General features: G+C 42.4%; 1 protein-coding gene across 1 annotated transcript in view; it reads right to left on the reverse strand.

Moving 5' to 3' along the window:
- znf423 (zinc finger protein 423) overlaps window positions 1-22,383 on the reverse strand; it is a 135,570-nt gene that overhangs the window by 105,212 nt on the left and 7,975 nt on the right. Inside the window, exon 2 of the mRNA XM_079466138.1 lies at window positions 5,514-5,573. Within this exon, the coding sequence (XP_079322264.1) occupies window positions 5,514-5,573 (60 nt within the window). The remainder of the gene's footprint in view (window positions 1-5,513; window positions 5,574-22,383) is intronic.

Raw genomic sequence — 22,383 nt, forward strand, 5'->3', positions numbered from 1 at the left:
TCTGATAGAAAACATTAATGATGTTGAACAGAGTGAAGAGGTGTGATCCCGGTTTAATATGGACTCCACAGCTACCGCACCTTTGAATGAAATGGCCTCGCGTTGCTTTGTACAACTCATGTATATGGGATTTCCTAGTGGTCCTGTATAGAGTCATAAGCATTTCATAGTTTCATTTTATACAGTAACGACAGTTATGGGTCAGGCCAATTTAACTTTTATAAACAGTGGTGAAAAATCATGCCAACTCTCTTAAAATGTAAATAAAGTTGTTTGTATTATATCAACCAAGTGTTCTTAAATTCTCCACATATTTTGTTCCAAAAGGTCCAGTGTATGAAATGTAGCCACATCTGGCGGTGAGGTTGGGAACTGCAACCAACGGCTCACTTCCCCCCCTTTCGAAGCACTACAGTGGCCGACACAGGACTAAGATGTTGTTTTCACTTCTTTGCTGGAGAGAACGTGTTTACGAAACGCACTCTGTAAAGCCGTTTGTCTGTTTAGGTCAACTCTAAAATAAAGGAAACCCACGGTGTGTGTTGATAGACTCATTCTAATGTGATAAAAACATAACTCTTCATTGTGTAAGGTCTTTATACACCTCTGAAGACAAAGTTATGTATATTATATTGCTTTTCTGTCAACAGATCCTACAAAAAATTACGCATTGGACCTTTAAAGCGTTAAATTGTGTATTCTAGTGCAAAAATCAATACGTTTTGTCCACCTGTAGAATAAATATACAATACATCAGTCACCCCTTTTGTAAACTTCCACTAGCTACTTAAAAAAACCACTGGTCACCCACTAAAGACTACAGCACCATATGTATGATATCCGCATTGTATACCAAGTTGGAGTTGGGACAGGGGCCCCTGATGGCCCAGCGCTTGAGCAGGTGCAGTGCATGCACGTGGTCTCTCGGGGGACCACAGGGCCTAACACAGTAAACATGGGACCTATTTAAAGCAAGTAGACCTCTCTCTCTGGCTTCACTGGCCCCTGCTTACTGCGTTTCCACAATACCATGCAGCCCCTCGGGACCCCAGCTTGCCAGCCACTCTGTACCAGGCTGCCCCTCTCAGGAGACCCAGCACCCAACACCCGCGCACCCAGACACGCAGAAGAAAGACAGGGAGATGATGAAAGAGAGCGTCATGGAAAGATGGGAATTGAATCACCCGGAAAAAACAAACAGCCGTACAGCTGCTCACCAATGTCATCCCCTGTTCTAGGCCACAGCACTACGAGCACCCACGAGCGTGTGCGGCGTGGACGCTCATTGTCGCATGTGCACGGCGACATGCTAATGCATAGCCACAAAGAAGCAGCCGTGCACCTCCTCTTCACACATTAAAACTGTTTTCCTGTCGCTGCCTTGGGGAAATTAAAAATATATTATGGACCTCCAGAGGTTCGTGCAGGGAGATGAAGAAAAATAGTGAGGGACACAAATGAGATAGTGAGACAGACAGCGAGACCCGAGCGGAAAGGGAGAGACTCACAAAAGCACTTGAGGGACAGAGAGATGGATCTCTTGCTTGTGTCCTCTTTTCTAAACTGTCCACTGCAACATGGAGAAAGAGGGCCATTTTGGGGTTGTGATGTAGCCGACGGTCATCATTGTTCCTGTCCTCTTGCTGCACCATACCCCCCCCCTCTCTCGTTCCCAAAAGCAAACTGTAAGCTGGGAGGAAAGCGGCCAGAACGCATGGTTGTAGCCAGCTCAGGTTAGATTCCAGAGGGGACCGAGCATGTGAAGAGGCCAGGAGACTGAATGATATTTTACTTGAAGCATACACGCACACAAACACACACACCAAAATCATATCGTGATGATCCTCTGGTTAAGGGGGACTGACAGTTGGGGTCATGTGAGAAAGTTTAGGGCTCTTATCTTAGGCTTTGTCATGATAATGCAGTGTACTCTAGCACACATCTAGGTTTGTTGTGCAAAACTACATATTTCTAAAATCGGTGGTTAGTTGGTCACAGTTCACCCAAAAATGGAAATTCTCACACCTCAAGTTGTTCCAAATCTATATACATTTTGTTGTTCTGCTGAACACAAAGGTATTTGGAAGAATGCTTGTATCGAAACACTTCTGAGCAATTATTGACTAGCATAGTCGTAAATAAAAACTACTAGTCAATGGTGCCCCACAACTGTTTGGTTTCCAAAATACTTCAAAACATCCTCCTTTGTGCCAAACACAAATAAATCTATACAGGTTTGAAACAACATGAGGATGAGTGAATGACAACTGAATTTTCATTTTTGGGTGAACTATCACTTTAAGAATTTTTGGGTGAACTATCACTTTGTAGAATTACACTGGTTTATGGCTCACCCGAAGCATTTCTTAAGGGATGATATTGCTTTAGTTACACATAACACTGTTTGTACACATGATACAGCATCAAAACACATTTGAAAAGCAATCTTTCTCGGGCACTTTTTCACTGCATCAGCCATGACAAACTAATCTATATATTTTTTTATTCTAATGTGTCACATTGCATTGCGTCTACAGTGTACGAAACAAAAAGTCAGTTTTGTGGTTGGACAAGTAAATATTATGAAAAGAAATCTCATTTGACTACAGCACATAACAAAACAGCTTCTTTCGTTCTGGCTACTTCAAAAGTTTAACATGTGCTGAGTTTGACAGCATAGGCCATTACGAGGGTCATAAATAGGCCTGGTTCAGTGCCCTGCAGCCAAATAAAACTCGAACACAACAGCTCCCTTTCTGACTGAGAAATACACAGGTGAACGAAAAGCTCGCATTACGGGTGAGGTCACAACGACTCGCCCAGTGTGGGTGAGACTTAGGAGGAGAGAACGGAGCCTTCTGATTGGCTGGATAAAGAGGGCCTACAGGCCCACCAATAGCTCAGGGAGAAAACAAATAAAATAATTCAATTCAGGACCATTACAGCCCCTATCGGCCAGCGCACAGGGATATGACCAGTCTTTTTCCACAATGAATCATAGTCGGGGACACACACAAATTGGGTGCTTGTGCGCGTCGGTGTGTGTGTGTGTGTGAGTAATAATGTATTTGATCCCTGCAAATGTGCGTCAGACGATGTCCTATATGTTGACAAAGCAAAGTCTCTAGAGCTATTGTTGCAAAGTGTGTGTGTGTGAACGCATCCATAAAAGCAGTGCTCCAGCTCTTTGACAGGAAGCAGAAAAAACAATGTTCAACTTCACAGCTCTGATGGCACTTATAAAGAACAATTCCCCCCTCCCTGCTCCCACTTTCGAAAAAATGACAAGCGTCTGCATCTGTCTCTATAAACTCTCCCTCCTCCTCTTCCTTTTCTTCGACCGACCCCCCCACCACCATCTCTCGCCGAGTCTCTAGTGTCAGACCTGGCTCATTTTCTCTCTTTTCTCCTTTCCTTCGCTTCTTCCCCTCTGGGCCAGGGAGGGACGGGTTGTTTTTCTATCTTAGGGAGCACGGGGTGGAGAGAGAAAGAAAGAGAGAGAGAGAGAGAGAGAGAGAGAGAGAGTGGAAACAGGGGGGTGTACCTCCGGCCCGCTCCCCCAACGGGACGAATCCGAAGGGGCCTCTATCAGGTCCTTAGAGGCCCGTGGATTGGAGGGTATGGGGGGGGGGGGTTCGAGACTCCAACTCTTTACTTTAACCTCTACACCCCTTACACTCTAACCCCCCCACACTCCACTCTCTGCACACATTTTCCACAGAGGAGGAAAGAAAAAAACTAAGTGAATTTAATACCAGGAAAAGCCTGCCAGTGTCCTTGTCGACATCATCTCCCAGGGAATAAAGGGAAGGAAGGTTTTTTATCTTTTTAAATAAGAGATGGCGAGCGCCCCCCTGGGCCCCAACACAGCGGCACAAATAAACACAGGAGAAAGTATGGATGCAGAAAAGCGGGGGAAAAAAGTAAAGGAATAAAGGCGACAAAGAAAAAGAATAAAGAAGAGGTGACTCGGAATGCTCAAGACTGAGTCCGCACGGAACGGAGGTGGTTTTGGCTCGTGGCGGGGAAAAAAAGGATGATTAGCGCAAACAAATGTGGTTGGAGCACGAAAGGGAGAAATGAAGGAGAGAGGGATGGAGGGAGGAGTCGAGGAGGAAGAGCAGAGGGTTAGAGGGAGCCCAGGGACTTCCCCATCCTGCTGTATCTCACACACGCAGCACTTTGCAGTCATCCAGGACCTCAATCAGCACCCCTGCAGCACTCCCTCAGGGCCGGTTAGGAGGGGCCTACGTCATCCCCTCGGCACCTCAGGGGCCCCTCCCTCACTCCGATCTCTCTGCTGAGCTCATCACCTCTCCCAAGTACCAGGATAAAACACACAAACATGAAAATTCCCAAACTTACTCGCTCTTAATAGCTGACTTTGGATCTTATCAGTCTTCAGGGTATTAAACTCATTTCCCCTAACGGAGGATATATATTATTTGTACTTTTGGCATTTTTGCAAACTTTTATTGATAGAGTTAGCCAAGAGATGACAGAAAATGGGGAATAAAGGGGGAAAAGAATCAGGAAATGACACGAGCTGGAACTCACAGCGACCACATTAACACATCCTGAACATCCAGCATGTGATTTAACTGCTATACAAATATATTTTAAAACAACTGGCAGACGTTCAACCCGGCCTGTCGCGTAAAAGTTGTATTTACTTGTTTGTACTTTCTTTTGACTTTTGGATGACCATATATGCCATTTTCCCCGGACACGTCCTGGCCAGGGTTGCGGGTGCGTCCCCAGGAGGTTGCATTTGTCCACCGCATACATCATTGGGGTTCTCACAATTCAGTTAAAAAATACATTATAAATTAACATTTCTTCCTCTTAAGACATAATCACTCTAGTTTAATTTTTACCTTTAAATACAATGGTTGCTTTTCTGAAATAAAACCTGAAATAATAAACCTCGATGACATATGCGATGGACAAATGCGACCTCCGGAGGATGCACCCGAAATCCTAGCCAGGACGGGTCTGGAAAAAATGGCCCGTTTGGTCACCCTATATAATAGGATGCCAACGCAACATTTTGCAATTACTCTACAATCCAAATTATAAATGTGGCTTGAAATATAGGTGCAGAAAAGGGCTTGTGACGTAACAGGTAGAATAGCGAAATATGTGTTATTCAGAAAGATGCATCTAAAACAGCCCGCATGGATTTTGCGAGATCCTCCCCCGAGAGGTGTAATCAGACTTGTCAGGTACTGCAATATTACATGCGAGAATGTGTCTTTATTACACACGAACGCTCCGAACAGGAAGCGCTACTAAGCTTCTAGTCCATCATGCACCTGGACACCATCCTCCTCCTGTGCCTTATGAAAAACTCTCCCCCCACCCTTCCTCCCACCAGCCATCTCCTTCCCTCTGGGTGCAGGGCTGCAGGCCATGTGGAATTGATATTAGAGATTGTGATGCAGTGGATCATCTCCAGGAGGAGCAGGGGGTTGGATGTATTATTGGAGGATGTGCAGGACTGAAATTCATACCTGTCTGAAGAGAAGAGTCCCAGCCACTGGTACACTCTGTAGATTCGGCATCTTCTACCGCTATAGAGAGAAAGAGAGAGAGAGAGAGAGAGAGAGAGAGAGAGCAAAATGTTAGAATGTTTGTGTGGCTGAATGTTGCTGTCATTAAGGACTAGTTGAAATAAAATACTTTTCGGTAATCCAAAATAAAACGTGCATTTGGAAAAACTAAATGCATTTCTATTACTCAAAAACTAGCTTCAATAAAATATAAATGACAACAAGAACTTTAGATTCTGATAAAAAGTATAGTCACACAATCTGTATAAAAATACCCTTAGGTTCACAATTACAATTGTATCACACTTTTTGGAACAAAACGCTATTACATTTAAATAACATTCAATAAAATTCATATTTATTCCCAAAACAACCATTTTCAATTAAATTTTGTTACAGAATAAACAGCATTCAATGTTCAATTGAATCTCTATGTAGAATAAGAAAAATGAATTGATCGGCCACTGAAAGTTACAACAGGATTTTGTCGCAAAATGTACACTAACAAAGGAATTAAGAATGAAGCCCTACAAAAGAACTTCTTAAAGCGGTAAAAACAGGTGAAATTCAAAATTAAACAAACAAAACATTCAAACCTTATATATTGTGTTGATGCAATTCACATGTTTTTCAGCTCAACCAGTAGGGTTAAACTAACATTGCCTAAGACAATTGCCATCCAAGATGCTGTACACTTTTTGTACCCTATTGCAATATGCAGTGCATCTTTATACCCCTTCCCAAATCTGAAACCAAACAAAAATTAAAATAAAAACACAAAATTCATGGAACATTCAGTTCTGCTACACAAAAGTGTGCAACATAAAGGGCAGCCCAAATAATGAGTGTTGTGTTCAATCTGGTTGTTGGATGTACATCAAAAGGCTTTACTGTGTATGTGTGAGTCTTTACTTTGTTTGTCCATGTGCTAATTTTGGAGGTGCAAAAACAGGTAATGTGAGGCAGTGAGATGAGACGAGAAATGTGTGATGAAGGTTTTCCTGGGCATTGTCAAGGAAGGAAGCCCTACTGGCACACAAACAGGAAGCAGCAGTGTTCAGGACACAATGAGAACTTCAACCCCACACACACATACACACATTCCCGGTCTCTACAAAACTCTGCTCGAAGCACTTTGGCACACAGCTTTCAACAGTCTAGAATGGAAACCCACAAACATGCACACACTAGCACACGCGCCATTACTCCTTAACAACAAATACAGTCAGTAATTTGCTTAACCCCTCCACATACGACGACAGAGGCATCAGAGCATGAAGGAATATTTCTGTCGCATTATCATCAGTCAAGTCATTTATAACGGCACTTTTTCAGCATGAATGAACTGTTGAGGACTATTAAGTGTAGAAGTCTTCATACTCGGAGGACAATGTCCGTGTTAAAGATTAGGAACAAAAAGCATGAAAGATAAACATCGCTGATGAGGTTCACAGGAGGCAAATACACTAATTAGGTTATCAAACTAACCACATGATATGTTAAAGGAAGAGTTCACAAAAAGAAAAGACAATTCTGTCATCATTTGATCACCATCGTGTTGTACATGTGGGACTGTCAGTCTTCATGAAAGCTCAAATTTGTTCTTCTACATGTGTAAACTTGGCACTTCACAGTTGACAGTATTAGGATTTACTTGTGTCAAATAATGTCACACATTTTTACACACAAAATTTGTATGTATATGGAAACCCGAATAACATTAAACATCTCAGTGCGACAGTATACAGATCACAGTGCCTTTGACCGTTTTAGGCTTGATACTTACTTTCATAATATAAAAAACAACCAATTCATACACAAATACATTCTGCGTATTAACTCCAATTTGTGTCCACTGATAAAGTCGAAGGTTCGAAAAAAACATGAGGGTGATTAAATCTAAAAAAATTTTTATTTTTGAGTAAACTGTTACTTTAAAGAGACGTTTACATGTGAAAGTAGGAAAAGCGCAGACGGGGAGCGCGAAAGAAAGAGGAGTAGAGAATCTGTTCTGTGTAAAGGAAATTGTGGTTAGATATGTTCCCACTGGCATTGGGCATCACTACAGTCTCACTAAACCCACTTCCTCTCAGGAAAACACTCTCAGCGAAAGAAGAAACACAAGAGAGAAAAACAAAAAAAGGGAGAAAGATACGAAGCGAGAGTTTAAAACAGCCAGGAACGGCACTGTCCCTGACAGCCATTCTGCATTCCTTCCACATTATCAGATCCTTAATTACACACAGACTTCAGAGCAGAATGTGCTGTCTGGGCCACCGTACACCCCTCTCTCACCCGTGCTCCCAGCAGAGTGGTCGGTGCGAACCGAATTCCCCTACCACCCCCCTATTCCATATTCAACTCCAAAGCCAAGGGCAACAGGCCCCTGTTTTCCCTCTCAAAGCTGCGGAATATCACGACCGCAGACGCTTCAGCCAGGAGTTCCTGCCGTCAAGACCCAAGGAGCCAAGCCAGGTCAAAATGACGGGCCTGTTACCGGACGCCAAGCTGCGGAGCCCAGAAATAACAGAAGGCCTTTACTAACAGTACACTGAGGTCCTCTCTCTTCCACTCCTTTCAAAGTCAAGGGATACGTCACACCTCTCCCTCGCTTTTCCTCTCTCTTGTCTTTTGTTTCATAGGCTGTCAGATTTTTCCTCTCTGTTACTCAAATTCCCAATCCAAAATGACGGTTGGCTGTACGTTCGCTTCTGTTTATACTTGTTCCAGACTTGGGAGGTGCTTTTTTCCTTTCCCTGACCATCTGATTCATTCTCCAACACAGAGGCCCTTTAAAGTTCGATAAGTTAATTTGTATAACATCTTTAAAATTTCAGAGAAAAATTTCATGGTTGCGAATATGCACCGTGTTATCTCAAACTAAGCCAAGTTAGGTCGAGCTAAAACTTAATAATAATATATATAAGGATATAATTCTACCTTTAAAAGGTGTTGATGGTAACAGGATTGACAGTTGTAGTTTAATTTGACATTATAGCCTTTTGCTCAAGGTAGTAAAAAGGTGCCACTTAGACAGTCAATCAAATGCTTATTTCGACAGATTTATATGAATTCTGTACATTTAACAAAGTATAATCATGGTATGAGTGTTGACATTTTAAGATTGTCCCCCACTGACTAACATAGGAGAAATACTTTGTAAAAGAGAAATACTATATTTACATTAAATGCATACTCTTCTATAAAGTTTATATGTTTAACGTATAAACATATAAAAAGAAAACAAAACAAAAAAGTTATCTTTTGTGTTCATATACTCAATTAATAAACAGAAAAATGCCATACATTTTTGTTGCTGAAGTATATTTTTTTCCTCTACGTACATTTATCAGTGCTACACTGAGTCTGTTTGTACAATGACCCTTCTCTCTCACCTCAAGTTTGTCCGAATGTTTGTGTACTGTTGCTTTTCTATTCACTCAGTAGTTTCTCTCCCGGCCTGAGCCGTTCCGACTCTGTGCTGTACTGTTTATCATGGGAGATATCATGCTGCTTTTTCTAGTCAGATCTTGCTCTCTTGTTCTCCACTGAGCTGGGTTGGGCTGCTCTCCCCCTGGCTTTATGGTATGCTCCCGGTAGTCTGTAAGATCCGCTATGAGTGCCACTACTCGCACAAAAACGCACATACAAGCATAATAAAGCACTGTATCTCTTCAGAAACCCAGCCTACACTGCAGGTGCTAAGTACACTCAGATGCCCACACTCACACAAAACGTATACCTTCCTTAAGAAGAGATAATTAGAGGCGCTTGCTTAAGAAAAACATCTCCATTGCTCATATTTATGGCTGGGGTTAGGGGTTTCTTCTAATCCCAAAGTACTACCCTAGATAAGAGTTAGAAGTGGAATTACTGTTGTCGGGCAAATTCTAAAAAATAAAAAAATTGCATGTCACTGCTGTCCTTCTGAAACCTTGTATCTCCATATTTTTTTACAAGAATGTCATAGGTAAAAAGCACCTAGCAAGCACGCAAAAAAACCCTAGCAACCACATAGCAAAGACCTGGCAACCACTGATAACACTAGCATCACAGCAGTGAGTTTTGCACGACTTCATATTTACTCGGAAAAAAATGTAAACATAGTTCTAAACATAAAATAGAACATTCCCAGAATTCATAGCACCACTGAGCAAAACACCACTTGAATCGCATCCACACCAAGTGCTTAAGACTCCTGGACCGAACGAGGGACGTCACATTCCTGAAGACATGTCTTCCCACCGGAGGAGGAAAAAACGCTAAATTACTCCCAATCAGAGCGCCACTCATCCCCCATTTCCCGCTTCATTAGAGGAGGGATATTGGAGTGTAGTCAGGCAGAGAAAAAGAGGACGAAGGAGTGTGGAGGAGGAAGAGGGTTACGCCAGACAAATGCCCTACGTCTCTCAGACACACACACACACACAGATTCAGACAGCTCCGTTCAGCCCCCGGCATTCAGCACAACAGCACCACACGCAGTTGAGCCCAGATCCCCGTCTAAAAACAAAGCTGCCAGGGGCACTGGCAGCCCTCTACCTCCTACACACTACTGAACTGGGCCGGAGCCAAATAAGACATACTTTCTCTCTCTGTCAAACATGCACAACCACAACTCCAGATCTGCTGTCAAATCAATGGTCAGGATAAAATCAGTGAATGAACAGATTTAAATAAAAGCGATTGCAGATGCTGAAGCGTATAAATTATCACTGTTGTAAAAATCTGTATCCTAACAGATGAAGGTGTGGCCGGACCCTCATCTGCAGGGATGGGCCGGACAGCTGTAGACCACTGGACTACAGATGGCTCTCAGTACACACTTCAGTCCTCAGTGACTCAAGCTCTCCATCTCTCCCGAAAAAACACGAATAAAACAACCCGTGAGGATATTGAGACCTCACACTAGGATTCGCACAGCCAAACGAAAGCCCTCATGGAAAGAAACAAAAGAAAAAGGGCGACCGGGAGCGAAGAGGAAAAAAGTAATTAGAAGGAGTTTAAAGACAGCATTCTATTAAAAGCCTCTTTCTGCTCTCCCTCATTAGCTGAGCATATTTATTTCTGTGTATCTTGTCTTCGTCCCCTGGCGCCTTGTGTGCAGAAAGCACTGCTGTTATGAACTGTGACGCAGCGGGGGGGCTTCAGCCATAGGGAGTGTGAGACGGGGGGGCCGTGAGATAAATCTGGTGTGTGATGGTCATGTGTTTATCCACCATCACTAACTTTTAAAAGTATTGTACGCTATAGCTACTAGTGAAAGACATTGGCCGATTTATTGGTTAATATTTGGCTACTGTGACTGTTTTTGGCATTGTGGCAGTTTAAAAAGGTTCAAATAAATCATGTAATCTCTTACACACCCTTGACACAAACTTTTTTGAAACGCAAAAGTAGATTAAGAATATATGGAAGCGAGTATTGTAAACACTGTAAGTGGATGGGGACCAGGGGTTGTCAAGATCCAAACTGGACATAAAAACTACCAAAGTAATATTCTGAGTTCACTGGAATGGCATCTTTTAAGAGATAAATAAAATGTAAATCGCATTTTCCCATGAAATCCCATTAACATTCATAATGTACTAGAGAGCAGCGTGCCAATATCTCCTTTCGTGTCTCACAAAAAGCCATACAACCCCAATAAAGAAAAATTAGATATCTGAGAAGAATGAGAAATCTCAATAACAGAAATCGGTGAGATTAAATGAAAGTAAACGCAATGTTTCGTTTCCATTAAAGTTCCAAAAGAGACCTCAATGTCACAAACTGAGCTCAGATTTGCAAGCCAAGATTTCAAGTTGATCATGACATTTTGTCATCTAAACAATCTTCAGTCATTTCTCCACACTCTTTGTGTATTTTAACAATTGTCTCATTTCTTTCCATTTTTGGAGAAACATTTGAGACATTTGAGTTGCAAGTTTTAAACAACATCGGTTCAGTAAATAAAGACAGAATTTTCTTTTTTGACTGAACCTTTTCTTCAAATTTTACTTCATACATCCAGCTTCTAGATAAGAGTAGTGCACACCCTACTATATAGGTGTTCTGCATCTTAGACTAGACAAATGAAGGCTCCACATTACAGGCCCTGCTTCCTTCCTTTAGAAAGGCTTCTGCTTGTAAAAGCTTTATACAGTGGGGTGCAGAGACTAATGATAACAGCATGTTTTAAATGTTACCTTGGATACTCTCCGTTTCCTTAACATGCTCACCGACCGGTGCCAATTGTGCGGGAGCTGACGGTAGGAAAGACTTACGCCCATGCCTCCGATTCAAGATCCAAAATGGACACTGCTTACCAGACTGACCAAGATGTGCATGCATTTACGTCTGGCCTTAAAAAAAATGATCTTTTAATGTTAATTCGTTACATTACTGATTTAATATCATCTCTGGGACATCTCCTCCTCTATCACCTTTGCAGAGGTGGACTGCTGTTTCTCTTTCCATTTAAACTATCATTTAAACAGAAAAAAGGAAAGGAAAAAACACTTTCCCCCCCAAGGGCCATCTTCAAACTCCCTCTCTTCGTCTCATTCACACACACAAATCCTTGACACAATTTATTTCTATATTATTGAAATTCCTTCTCAGTTAATTACTGCTGCGTTGGAGTGAGCGTGCAGCGTTATTTGCATTTCTGGGTCCTGTTAAGCAGTGTTAAACAGCGTTGTCACCACACACACACACAGTCTAATATACGTGAACGTAGCTGACGGCAACACAGAGATCGGCGTAGCAGAGCAGAGAATGGGACGAGGGTAGAGATCAAACAAGCGCGTTGTAACAACATGACAAACACAACGTGCGCATTTAGCCGCCAAAACGCGTGCCAGCCGGTGGGAGAGTGACACAGGATTTAATTGTTTTCAAAATGAGCGCTTTAAATTAACAACGGGTGAGGCTTATCTACCAAAATAACATGGGTATGGGGAAATCATGAGGAGTATGCACAGATGAACAACCTGAACGACCTCAACACATTTTAAAAATGAAGATAGTACACAGTTTCCTTAACACGGAAAAATAAGTGGACAAAAGTAGAAAAAAAAGCATCAAATAAGGCTCAGGGAGTTTAAATAATGTATGCTTTTACATAGGTGTGAATTGTTTTTGTAATAGAGTAGTATAAAACTCATAATGTCCCTCTTAAAGGCATAGTCCACCCAAAAATTGAACTTTTTTCATCATTTACTCACCCTCATGTCATTTCAAACCTGTATGACAGAATGTTGGTAACTTAAGCACAGCAGTACCCATTTACTTACATTGGTCTTGTGTCCATACAATAGAAGATAATGGGTACTGCCGTTGTTTGGTTACCAACATTCTTTTCTTCGGAAAGTCATACAGATTTGAGATGAAGAAGGTGAGTAAATCTTGAATTCTTTCTGGTAAACTATACCTTTAACAACAGAGAAGCAAAAATACAGTTTATCATCGACTGCCGAGATTACACAAGCACACTTCTCGACTTTGATTATGAATTCTGTCAGGATCGGCGCCATTATCAAATCAGCGAGGTGTTTCACTGCGAGCGAGCTTACAACAATGAGAAGACGCTGTGTGTACAAAGAAAGAGAACTCATCTCTTAACCCAGCAAGAAGAAACACACTCGCCCTTAGACCTGAAGCTGTGAGGGCCCTTAACAAGCACAGGCATATGCAGACTCGCACACACACACGGACCCCCTGTATCTCCCAGTAAGGGCCTCACATACTCACGCACTGCAGGTAAAGCTTCAAAGAAGGGCTTTGCGCTGCAGCGCCAAGCCGGAAAGACAAGGGAGGGGAAAACAGGAAAAAAGAGAAAAGAAAGAGATTGTTATTTAAACAGTCGTTCTAGTAGGGCTTGTATGAATATAAATGTTGAAGGAGACAAAAAGACTAATAGATGGGCGGAGGGAGAGAAAAAGAGAGAGATGCCGAGAATATTATGCCGACGTACCACGGATGACACTACAATGAAAGCTCTTGTGGACCACTGTTGGTATGTGTGTTTGACATGGAGAGAGAGAAACGGAGAGAGAAAGAGAGAGATAAGAGGGAAGGAGAGCGAGAGCGTGCGCTCTGAGGGAGTCTCACCTGGGCCCGGTTCTGCTGCAGCCGTCTGCAGGAGATTCAGCCGCAGAATACCTAATGCGAGTGTGGAGGGGCGTGCCGTACAGCCCTGTTTCTGGCCCCGGGCCATTCTGTATGATTAAGTCTTCTACACTTAAGGGATAAAGCCTTGCTCTCCTTTTCTCCCACTGGAAGCCATTAGCAGCCCCCCATTTGCAGCTCAGTGTGTGCGTGCGTGTGTGCCCTTGTGTGTGTCGGAGCCCATGCATTTGAATGGGTTTGTACCCCTGTGTCTTTGTGTTCCTTGTTTGTGTGTACGCATGTGTGTGCGCGCACCGGCGTGAGGAAAGCGTGTGTGATTTTGTCGGTACAAAACAGCTCAGCGGCACCCTGGGATTAGTGTCCAGTGGCGAGCTGTTTGGGCCCAGAGTGCACTGCCGTTCGGCCCCCTCATTAGAATGGGACCATGCAGGGCCAATGGCTTCCTCTGCAACATCACGCATCATGATCGGGGGCCTGGTGCTTGTCCCTAAGACTTAGTCCTGATGGACCTGGGAGCTCTGGACTGCTGCTACGCACATGCACGCGCAGGATTAATCATGTCGAAGTCTGCAGCGCTGAGGGAGGGGCATTTGATCTCTTCCTGTCTAACATGTGGAACAGACATGATCATAAGAAACACATGTAGCACACGCACCCACACCCACACACAGAACGACAGTGTATAGTAGCGTTTTAGGTATGCATTATGTCTATTGTTAAATTGTGGACTATTGGCTTTTGTTTCTTTACAAGTGATTTAACAGCAATTTTACCACAATTAAGAGTTACGCTTGTATCATCGAATATACCATGCGATCGTGTTAACATTACCCAAATATGGATATCAATGTCCAAATTTTGCTGTTAACAAATAAATATGTATATGTCCCATATAGTGTGACAGCGAATCCTAAAAAAAACTAAAAATGAAGATAAATCTCTCTCTGCCATTTTATATTATAAATATTAAAGGGACAGTTCACCCAAAAATATAAATTCGGTCATCATTTACTTACCGTCAAATCTGTAAACTTCTTTGTTCTGATAAACACAGAGAAAGATATTTGGAAGAATGCTTGTAACCAAACAGTTCTTGGTCACCATTGACTACCATAGTAAGAAAAATGATAATGGTAGTCAAAAGTGCCCCGAACTGTTCGCAAAAATATCTTCTTTTGTGTTCAACAGAACAAAGAAATGTATAAAGCCATTTTTCTTACTATGGTAGTCAATGGTGGCCAAGAACTGTTTGGTTACAAGAACTTTTCCAATTATCTTTGACTTTGTTCAGCAGAACAAAGAAATGTATACAGATTTGAAACAACTCGAAGGTGAGTAAATTAAGAAAGACAGAATTTAAATTTTTGGGTGAATTGTTCCTCTGATAATATAAAACATTATATTAATCAATATTAATCATATCAATATAAACTGTTCCAACTTGACTGTTTCTGGCAACACCCCGAAACCGTGAATAAAACCACTGAAACACAACCTCATAACACACGTGGTGCCTGATGACCCAATCCGAGCGCGGTTCCCCTTCAGCCACTGAACCAAGTGTTAAAAAGCATCAGGCGAGACAATCAACATTTAATATATGATAATCACCCAGCAAGTTCTGCTGTAGAGCCAAGTTAATGACTGCTATGTGTGGCTTCACGACTCCCGTGTTCTTCAGCACGAAGAGAAACACATTATAAATGAAGAGATCCAGCAGGCTGTCCATCACTGCCATGTTTCTGGGTTAATGACGCTTTACCGGTCATTCTATACTGACGGCAGTCGCGCCATAAAGGAGAAAGAGAGAGCAGGAGAAGGAGAGAGAGTGTCTTTCATTTCCAGATAATTAATAATAGATAAAAGCCTGACTTGTTCTGCATGGCTTAATAGCTTTTAATAGCAGGGAGAATGACGGGAACACGCGCGGCTCTGTCTCCAGACGCTGGCCTGCAGACCTCCAGAGACCCAGTCATCTTGCTGCAGCACGGCGAGGGGGGGGTCGTACCTGAGCCAGAACAGACCCACACACACAAACACGCTCAGAGAGCGGCAAGCACGCTAAAAGAAGGCCATGCACTTACTCAAACATACACACGGGCACAAACACACCCAAGAGAGAGCTGTTCGCAAGCCTGCTCTCTGAATGGTGCAATTCACCCCTGCCAACACGCGTATAAAAATACATACGTTTTTTCCCGTAAGCACTACACACATCACAGGCAAGCAACCAAAGATCAATACCCGGACACAGCGGTATGAAGCCATTCAAAAGAGTGGACTCGGCCGCACAGAAAACGGGTGAAATAGTGACCACAGCAGATAAAAAAAAATCACAAACATTCATCTTGGACATTTTGTTTTGTAAGACAGAGTGGAAAATACAGAAGTAAACCAAGTGGGAATAAGATATAAAAATCAATAATCAATGAAAAATGTTGATATTGTACTGATATTCAAGTAATATTTTCTTGTATAGACGTTTCATCTTAACAACATAAACAAACGTTACAGAGCATGCGCACTTTTTGTGACCCCAACTTAACTTCCAGAACACATTCACAAACACTAGATTATTTATGATAACAATCAAAACAAACCGAGAAGAACCTGTACTTGGCTAAATTTGTCTCTCCAATATTTGGAATTTATACTCTATACCAAGCTCAACCGCAAGATGCCATTAGACCATATGGTTTGTTAAATGCGACATAACTTCAGGACCCATTCAACCAATAGCTTAAGTTATATTTAAATAATAAAATAACATATTTTTAAGAGAATTCCAATAAGCGTAGCAAATCTAAATACTCCCCTTAAAGGTCCAGTGTAGCAAATTTAGCGACATCTAGTGGTGAGGTTTTGAATTACAACCAATGACTCACTCCTCCGCTGCCCCACCCTTTTAAAACAATACAACGTATACAACAGTACTTCATTATGTAAGGTCTTTATTGACCCCTGAAGACAGAGTGATGTATACAGTATATATTGCGTAGATCCTCCAAAAAAATATTAATTAAATTAAAAATGTGACACAAACGCAGCTTGACAGTCAACAAAACCACATCAAGTCTGTCTAACTAACTAAATCAAAGTACCATTTTTGCATCCTGTCGAAGGGTTTCCGAAAATTACCATTTACAATACCACTTCCATCTTGAGGGCGAGAGTGTGAGCAAAAAAACTAATATTTACACTCAGGCAGCCATTTGTCACCAACACGGCACCACTGACAGCGATGGGAGGAGATTTCCTCAATATGTTTGTGTCTCTCTTACACTCCTTCCCTGCAGTCACTCCTGTTTTAAATGCGGGCCGGCTTTCGTGACAGCTTTGCCTCCTAAAACATGTGCACACACACACACACAGTTGCTATGCAATGACAGGGAAGATGGAGTGACAGCAATGAGTATTCCCCCAGCGCGGTACCAAAGCATGGACAGCGGGAACTCTGCTGGGGCCCTTATCACTCAACTGGGTCACTGTGTCCAATCAGGCTTTGTAGGCCGGCCCGCGAGGGCGGTACAGGCATTTCCTTCTGTATGGGACGCAGCTGACAGCCTCGCCTTCAGACCCTCGCAATCCGAACGCATTGGCTGCCAGCTGCATCTCGCAGGTCTGCGCCGCGTTGGCATTGGTAGCGTGCCGTGCCAATCTCTCGGCCTGGACTTCTCCCTGAAGAGCTTCAACTTCAATGGCCTGTCCTCCAAACCTAGGCCGGGGGACGGTGAGGGAAGCTGATTAACCAAATACTTTTATCAGCACTAAAACTGCTACACTGCGCAAAACGGCCTTAAAAACACAAACCAGCGCCACTGGCCAGAAACGCAGTAAAGCAGGGGAGAGAAGCTCAAGGCTTACATGGCACAAGGACACAATGAGAACCGACTGGGCTCAGACCGCAGGCTCACCACAACACTACTCTAAAAATGCAAAACGGACCAGTGTCTCTCTCTAAAAACAGCAAGACTGGTTGTGCCAGTCTTGACCGAAGGTGTAAAGTCTGGTCCTCTTTTGAGAAGAGACTGACCTATAAATCGTTAAGTCTGCCTTAAATGCAATTTAAAATATAATTCCACAATAACTAAAAATGTAGTTATTAAATGTAATATTGTAAACCTGGACTTTGTTTACAACTGGACTGATAACGTGGTATACCCAAACCTGAGAAACGGCCTAGGTTACAGCAATAAGGGACAGGAAGTAAGCACTGTAAAAGCAGGAAATGGTGGAAAGGAAAGAGAAAGAGCACACACAGGAGTGGGAGAATGGCAAGAGCTCTTGTGTTGTCTTCCGGCAGCTTTGTGCTCTTGGGAGAGCTTGGACAGCTGAAGTCAAAGAGGGTCTTAGTGTTTCATATACCAACTCTCTTTCTATTTCTTTCTCACTCCAGGCATGTGTTCTGTACCTAGTCAGGGCTTCTTCCTTTTACTCTTATCCTTTAAAAAAAATAGGTGTACTGCATGTTTGTGAAGATGCTTGAAGTAACTTTGATGTTTTTACAGGAACCAACTAGAGATCCAAACCATCTCTGATGTGACGGCAGCCTGCCATGAAACACAGACAAACAAGCACATATACACAGAAGCACAAATACAACATTGTCAGTGTAATCTGACAAAATCTATTCAGTAAAGTCTTTGAAAGCTACACATTGTTACATTACCTGTAAAAGGTCTGACTTTAAATGTTTGGTAACACTTCAGTATAGGGGTCAATTCTCACTATTATCTAGTTGTTATAAGCATGCCTATTGTTGCATATCGGCTGTTTATTAGTACTTATAAAGCACATATTCGGCATGACCATATTCTACATCCAATACCTTAACCTAACAACTACCTTACTAACTATTAATAAGCATCAAATTAAGAGTTTATTGGGGGTAAAGTCGTAGTTAATGGTTTGTTAAAAGCGAGAATTGTCCCCTATACTCAAGTATAAGTGACTCTAAACTTCAGACAATTCCAAACAAAATAGTTTGACTCTTTCCAAAACACCCGGCTGTGCCTATTTTGCTGCCTATGACAGACTCCAAACTCTACCAATTTAGTTTTATTCCTATTCATGTCACAATATGACAAGAACCAACTAAATCAAATACAATCAAATAGAAAATGTCACCATGCTTTACTTTGTCATAACACTTATACAAAACAGCATGAAAAGCAAAATGCTTGCTTAAGCACAGCACATTCTCTCTCTTACACTTGTGCCATCCCTCAAATACATGGCACATTCCTGGCCGTGCGATGCGAGGAGCCGTTTCCTGAGGAAAGCCCTGGGTGCAGAGTCACCTCTCCTTCTTCCTCTGAGTTCCCTTCACGAACACACACTCAGGGCCTTATCAGTTTACCACCTTCCCGCTTTTCAAACCAAAGTGTGAAACGTTCAAGTTTATATTTTTATCTTGACACCCTTTGACTCCGTCTTGTAAACACGCTAGCTTGCATAAACACACACAGAGGTATGGGCGTGCTTAGAAACGTACACAGGCACGTTCTTCAATGCAAAGATTCAGCAAATGTACCTAGAATGGCAAGCGAGTACACGCTCACATCACACACACACAGCCACGCACGGTGGAGCTACCGTGTTCACTAGAAGAAAACATAGTCAAAGATTAAAGAGGCGCTCAGATCACATCTGAAATTTGTTTTTCATCTGTCATGCCTGTCAAAGACAAGAGGAAAAATGTTTCCAATATACCTGCAGAGAGAGAGAAAGAGAGAAGAAGGCAAGAAAACAAGCCTGAGCGATATAAAGCACAAAGAGGAAAAGGGAGAACATGGAGGGAAAGCAGAAGTTATTAAAACCCGTCTGCTGTGTGTGGCTGTCAGCGACTGTGACATGAGGTTCAGATCGCTGCTCACCAGGGAGAACGCCATAATCACGTTTTCTCCGCCATGATGCCATCAAACAGTGATGGGATGGGGAAAAGAGAGCAGGGGGATGGGGGGGTTCGACCACAACGGAGGCAGCAGATCCCCAAACCACCAGAAAACCTTGGTTTACACCAAGAAAAGGTATCAGCACTTGAAAGCGAAAGCGACGATTGCAAAAACAGAAAATATTTCTCACAAAGCAAGATTCACTAACTACTTTACATAAATGGGACAAATAGCCTCAATTTTGTGACTGGGAAATGCATTATTTTTAGTGGTAGCTTCTTGAGATCCGATTCTTAAAAGGAACAGTTCACCCCAAAATGCTTGTAACCAAAATCGTTCTTGGCCACCATTGACTACCATAGAAAGAAAAAATGCTTAATACAACACAAAAGAAGATATTTTAAACAATATACTGTAAGAAAGCAAACAGTTTTTGGGCAAATTTGACTACAATTGGAATTTGTCCTTGTATGGTAGTCAATGGTGACCAAGAACTGTTTGGTCACCATCAGAACACAGACATTCATACAGATTTGGAACAACTGGTGGGTTAGTAATAATCACAGAATTTTGGGGGGAACTGTCCCTTTAAGGCAATGCACTCCTGGGCCCTGACGGTACAAGATGGTTCCAGGTAGACATAGACCAAAAATGAACAAAAAACGCATTAAAGGACACCTACACCTTAAGCACTTTATTTATCTGTCGAGTTTGAAAGTAGCTAACATGACCAAAATGCCCACCCCTGGTTAATACACCCTGGCAGGTGGCCGGCCCCGTTCCGAACGGCCCTGACCTAGGAGGAGGACAGCAGCCTCACTGGATCTAAACCTTCAGGGACCCTCCAGAAATAGACGTTCCCAGCACACCACCGACAATACAACCGACCCAACCGGAGAGAGAAAGAGAACAGTGCTGCTGCACGCACAAAGACAGAAGAATCCAGCCTGACTGAGAGAGAGAGTCTTAATTGCCTTATCCTGTAGTACAGGCTGGGGAGTGCTTTTTGACTTCGGCTTCCAATTTCACGCTACAGCATTATTTAGTTTGATACAGACTTGATTAGGCATTACAATGTGTCCCTCTCTGAAGGAGCTTTGCGGCCGGCCTGCATCACTAGAGGACAGATTAACTCTGCAATCACGCTCCTTCTGAGACCCTTCCACTGTTTGTTTTGCCCGCCGGAGACCGTGTCTGCACGAGTTTGTTTGTGTACGGGGATTTTATGGGAGGGGTTCTTATTAAATGAACTCAACCCGCTCGTACAGCGACCCTTATTACAGAATGTGACCACAAGATATAGATGGCAAGTGTTCGCATCTTGGGGGGTTACCTGCAGTCTCAGGGGTCTTCCTCTATCATAATGGAAGAAATTGCATTCTGTTACTGAATGTAACATTTAAAACTACTTTTATTACTTTTACTAATTATCATACGTATTAGAAAGTGGTTTTGTGTCCATATAGTTGACGTCAATGGGGTCTAATGTTGTTTGGTAAGCAATGTTTTTTAAAATGTCTGCTTTTGAAATCTTACATTTACATTTAGTCATTTAGCACATGCTTTAATCCAAAGCGATTTACAAAGAGTTCGGGGAGCAAGAAGCGATATGTCATACAAAGAGCAATAGTACAATAGGTGCTAATACAAAGTTACTAGTTTCAACAAAAGAGGGTTAGTGTAGGTTTTATTATTATAATTTTTTTCATTTGTCTTTTTTTCAAATCCTTTTTTATTTAAAATAAGGAATCAAATTTTTGGGTTTATTCGCCTTTTAAAAGAGACTTTTACATCATCATTTCTTATACAATATAACTGTCAGCTACATAATAATGATTCAGGAAAATAAATGTTTTCAATTGCAGTTGTTGGTAAATGTATAGATTTCCAAATGCACTTGCCAAGTAAATAAATAAACACACATTACACATAAATACTACTCCAATCAAAGTGCACAAGACAACATTAACATTTGCTATAAAATACCTCAAACATACTTGGCCTTATTTCTCTAGTACCAAAGTGTACAAGGATTGCATTTTACACTTTGCCTGCCGATATTATGGCATTATGGGTTTGCGTGTGCGCAACTGCGAGGAACCTGTATGTGTGAGAGAAAGAGTTTAATAATCAGACATCGGACAGCCTGTCACTACAGAACAAGCCAAAACCCTACATTTTTAACATCCGTCCATCCATCCAACTGTCCATCCATCAACACCAAGGCCTCACAGTACACAACCCCCACACCCCATCATCTCCGATTCTCTTTCTTTCCTCTCCGTCTCTGCCTCTCCTGGAGCAAGTCAAGCCCTGTTTGATGGTGACATGAAGCATTTATTAGGCTAGAGAAGCGGAGCAGGAAAGAGAGAATAAAAAGAATTATGAGAGTGTGTGCGTGTGTGCGTGTGTGGATGGTTAATAATTTCTGTGCACCTCTCTCTGCCCTGGATTTTTTTGTGCGGGAGGCTGAAAGAGACCCCTTCCCATGATCTCCAACCAGGCTACACCAAAACAACACAGATACACAGCTATCAGAGCAACTCACAGCATACACACACGCGCACACAACCATACACACGTGTCTAAGGACCGGCAGATGGATGATTAAATACACGCTGTGGCTGTAACATGGAGAACTTTACCTGGGGACTAAGCTGACGAGATATAACATAAGGTTAACTGATGCGGTTTGGATGTGGTGAGTGTTTTGACACAGTTTGGAGTCAATTCTGTCTCTCTGGCAGTGCTCTAACACACACCCACACGTCGCTCGTGTTGAAATGCAGAACACCTATTGTCAGTAGCCTCCATACACCTCCACA

Source organism: Barbatula barbatula, assembly GCF_947034865.1.
Source record: "Barbatula barbatula genome assembly, chromosome: 10".
NCBI lineage: Eukaryota > Metazoa > Chordata > Actinopteri > Cypriniformes > Nemacheilidae > Barbatula > Barbatula barbatula.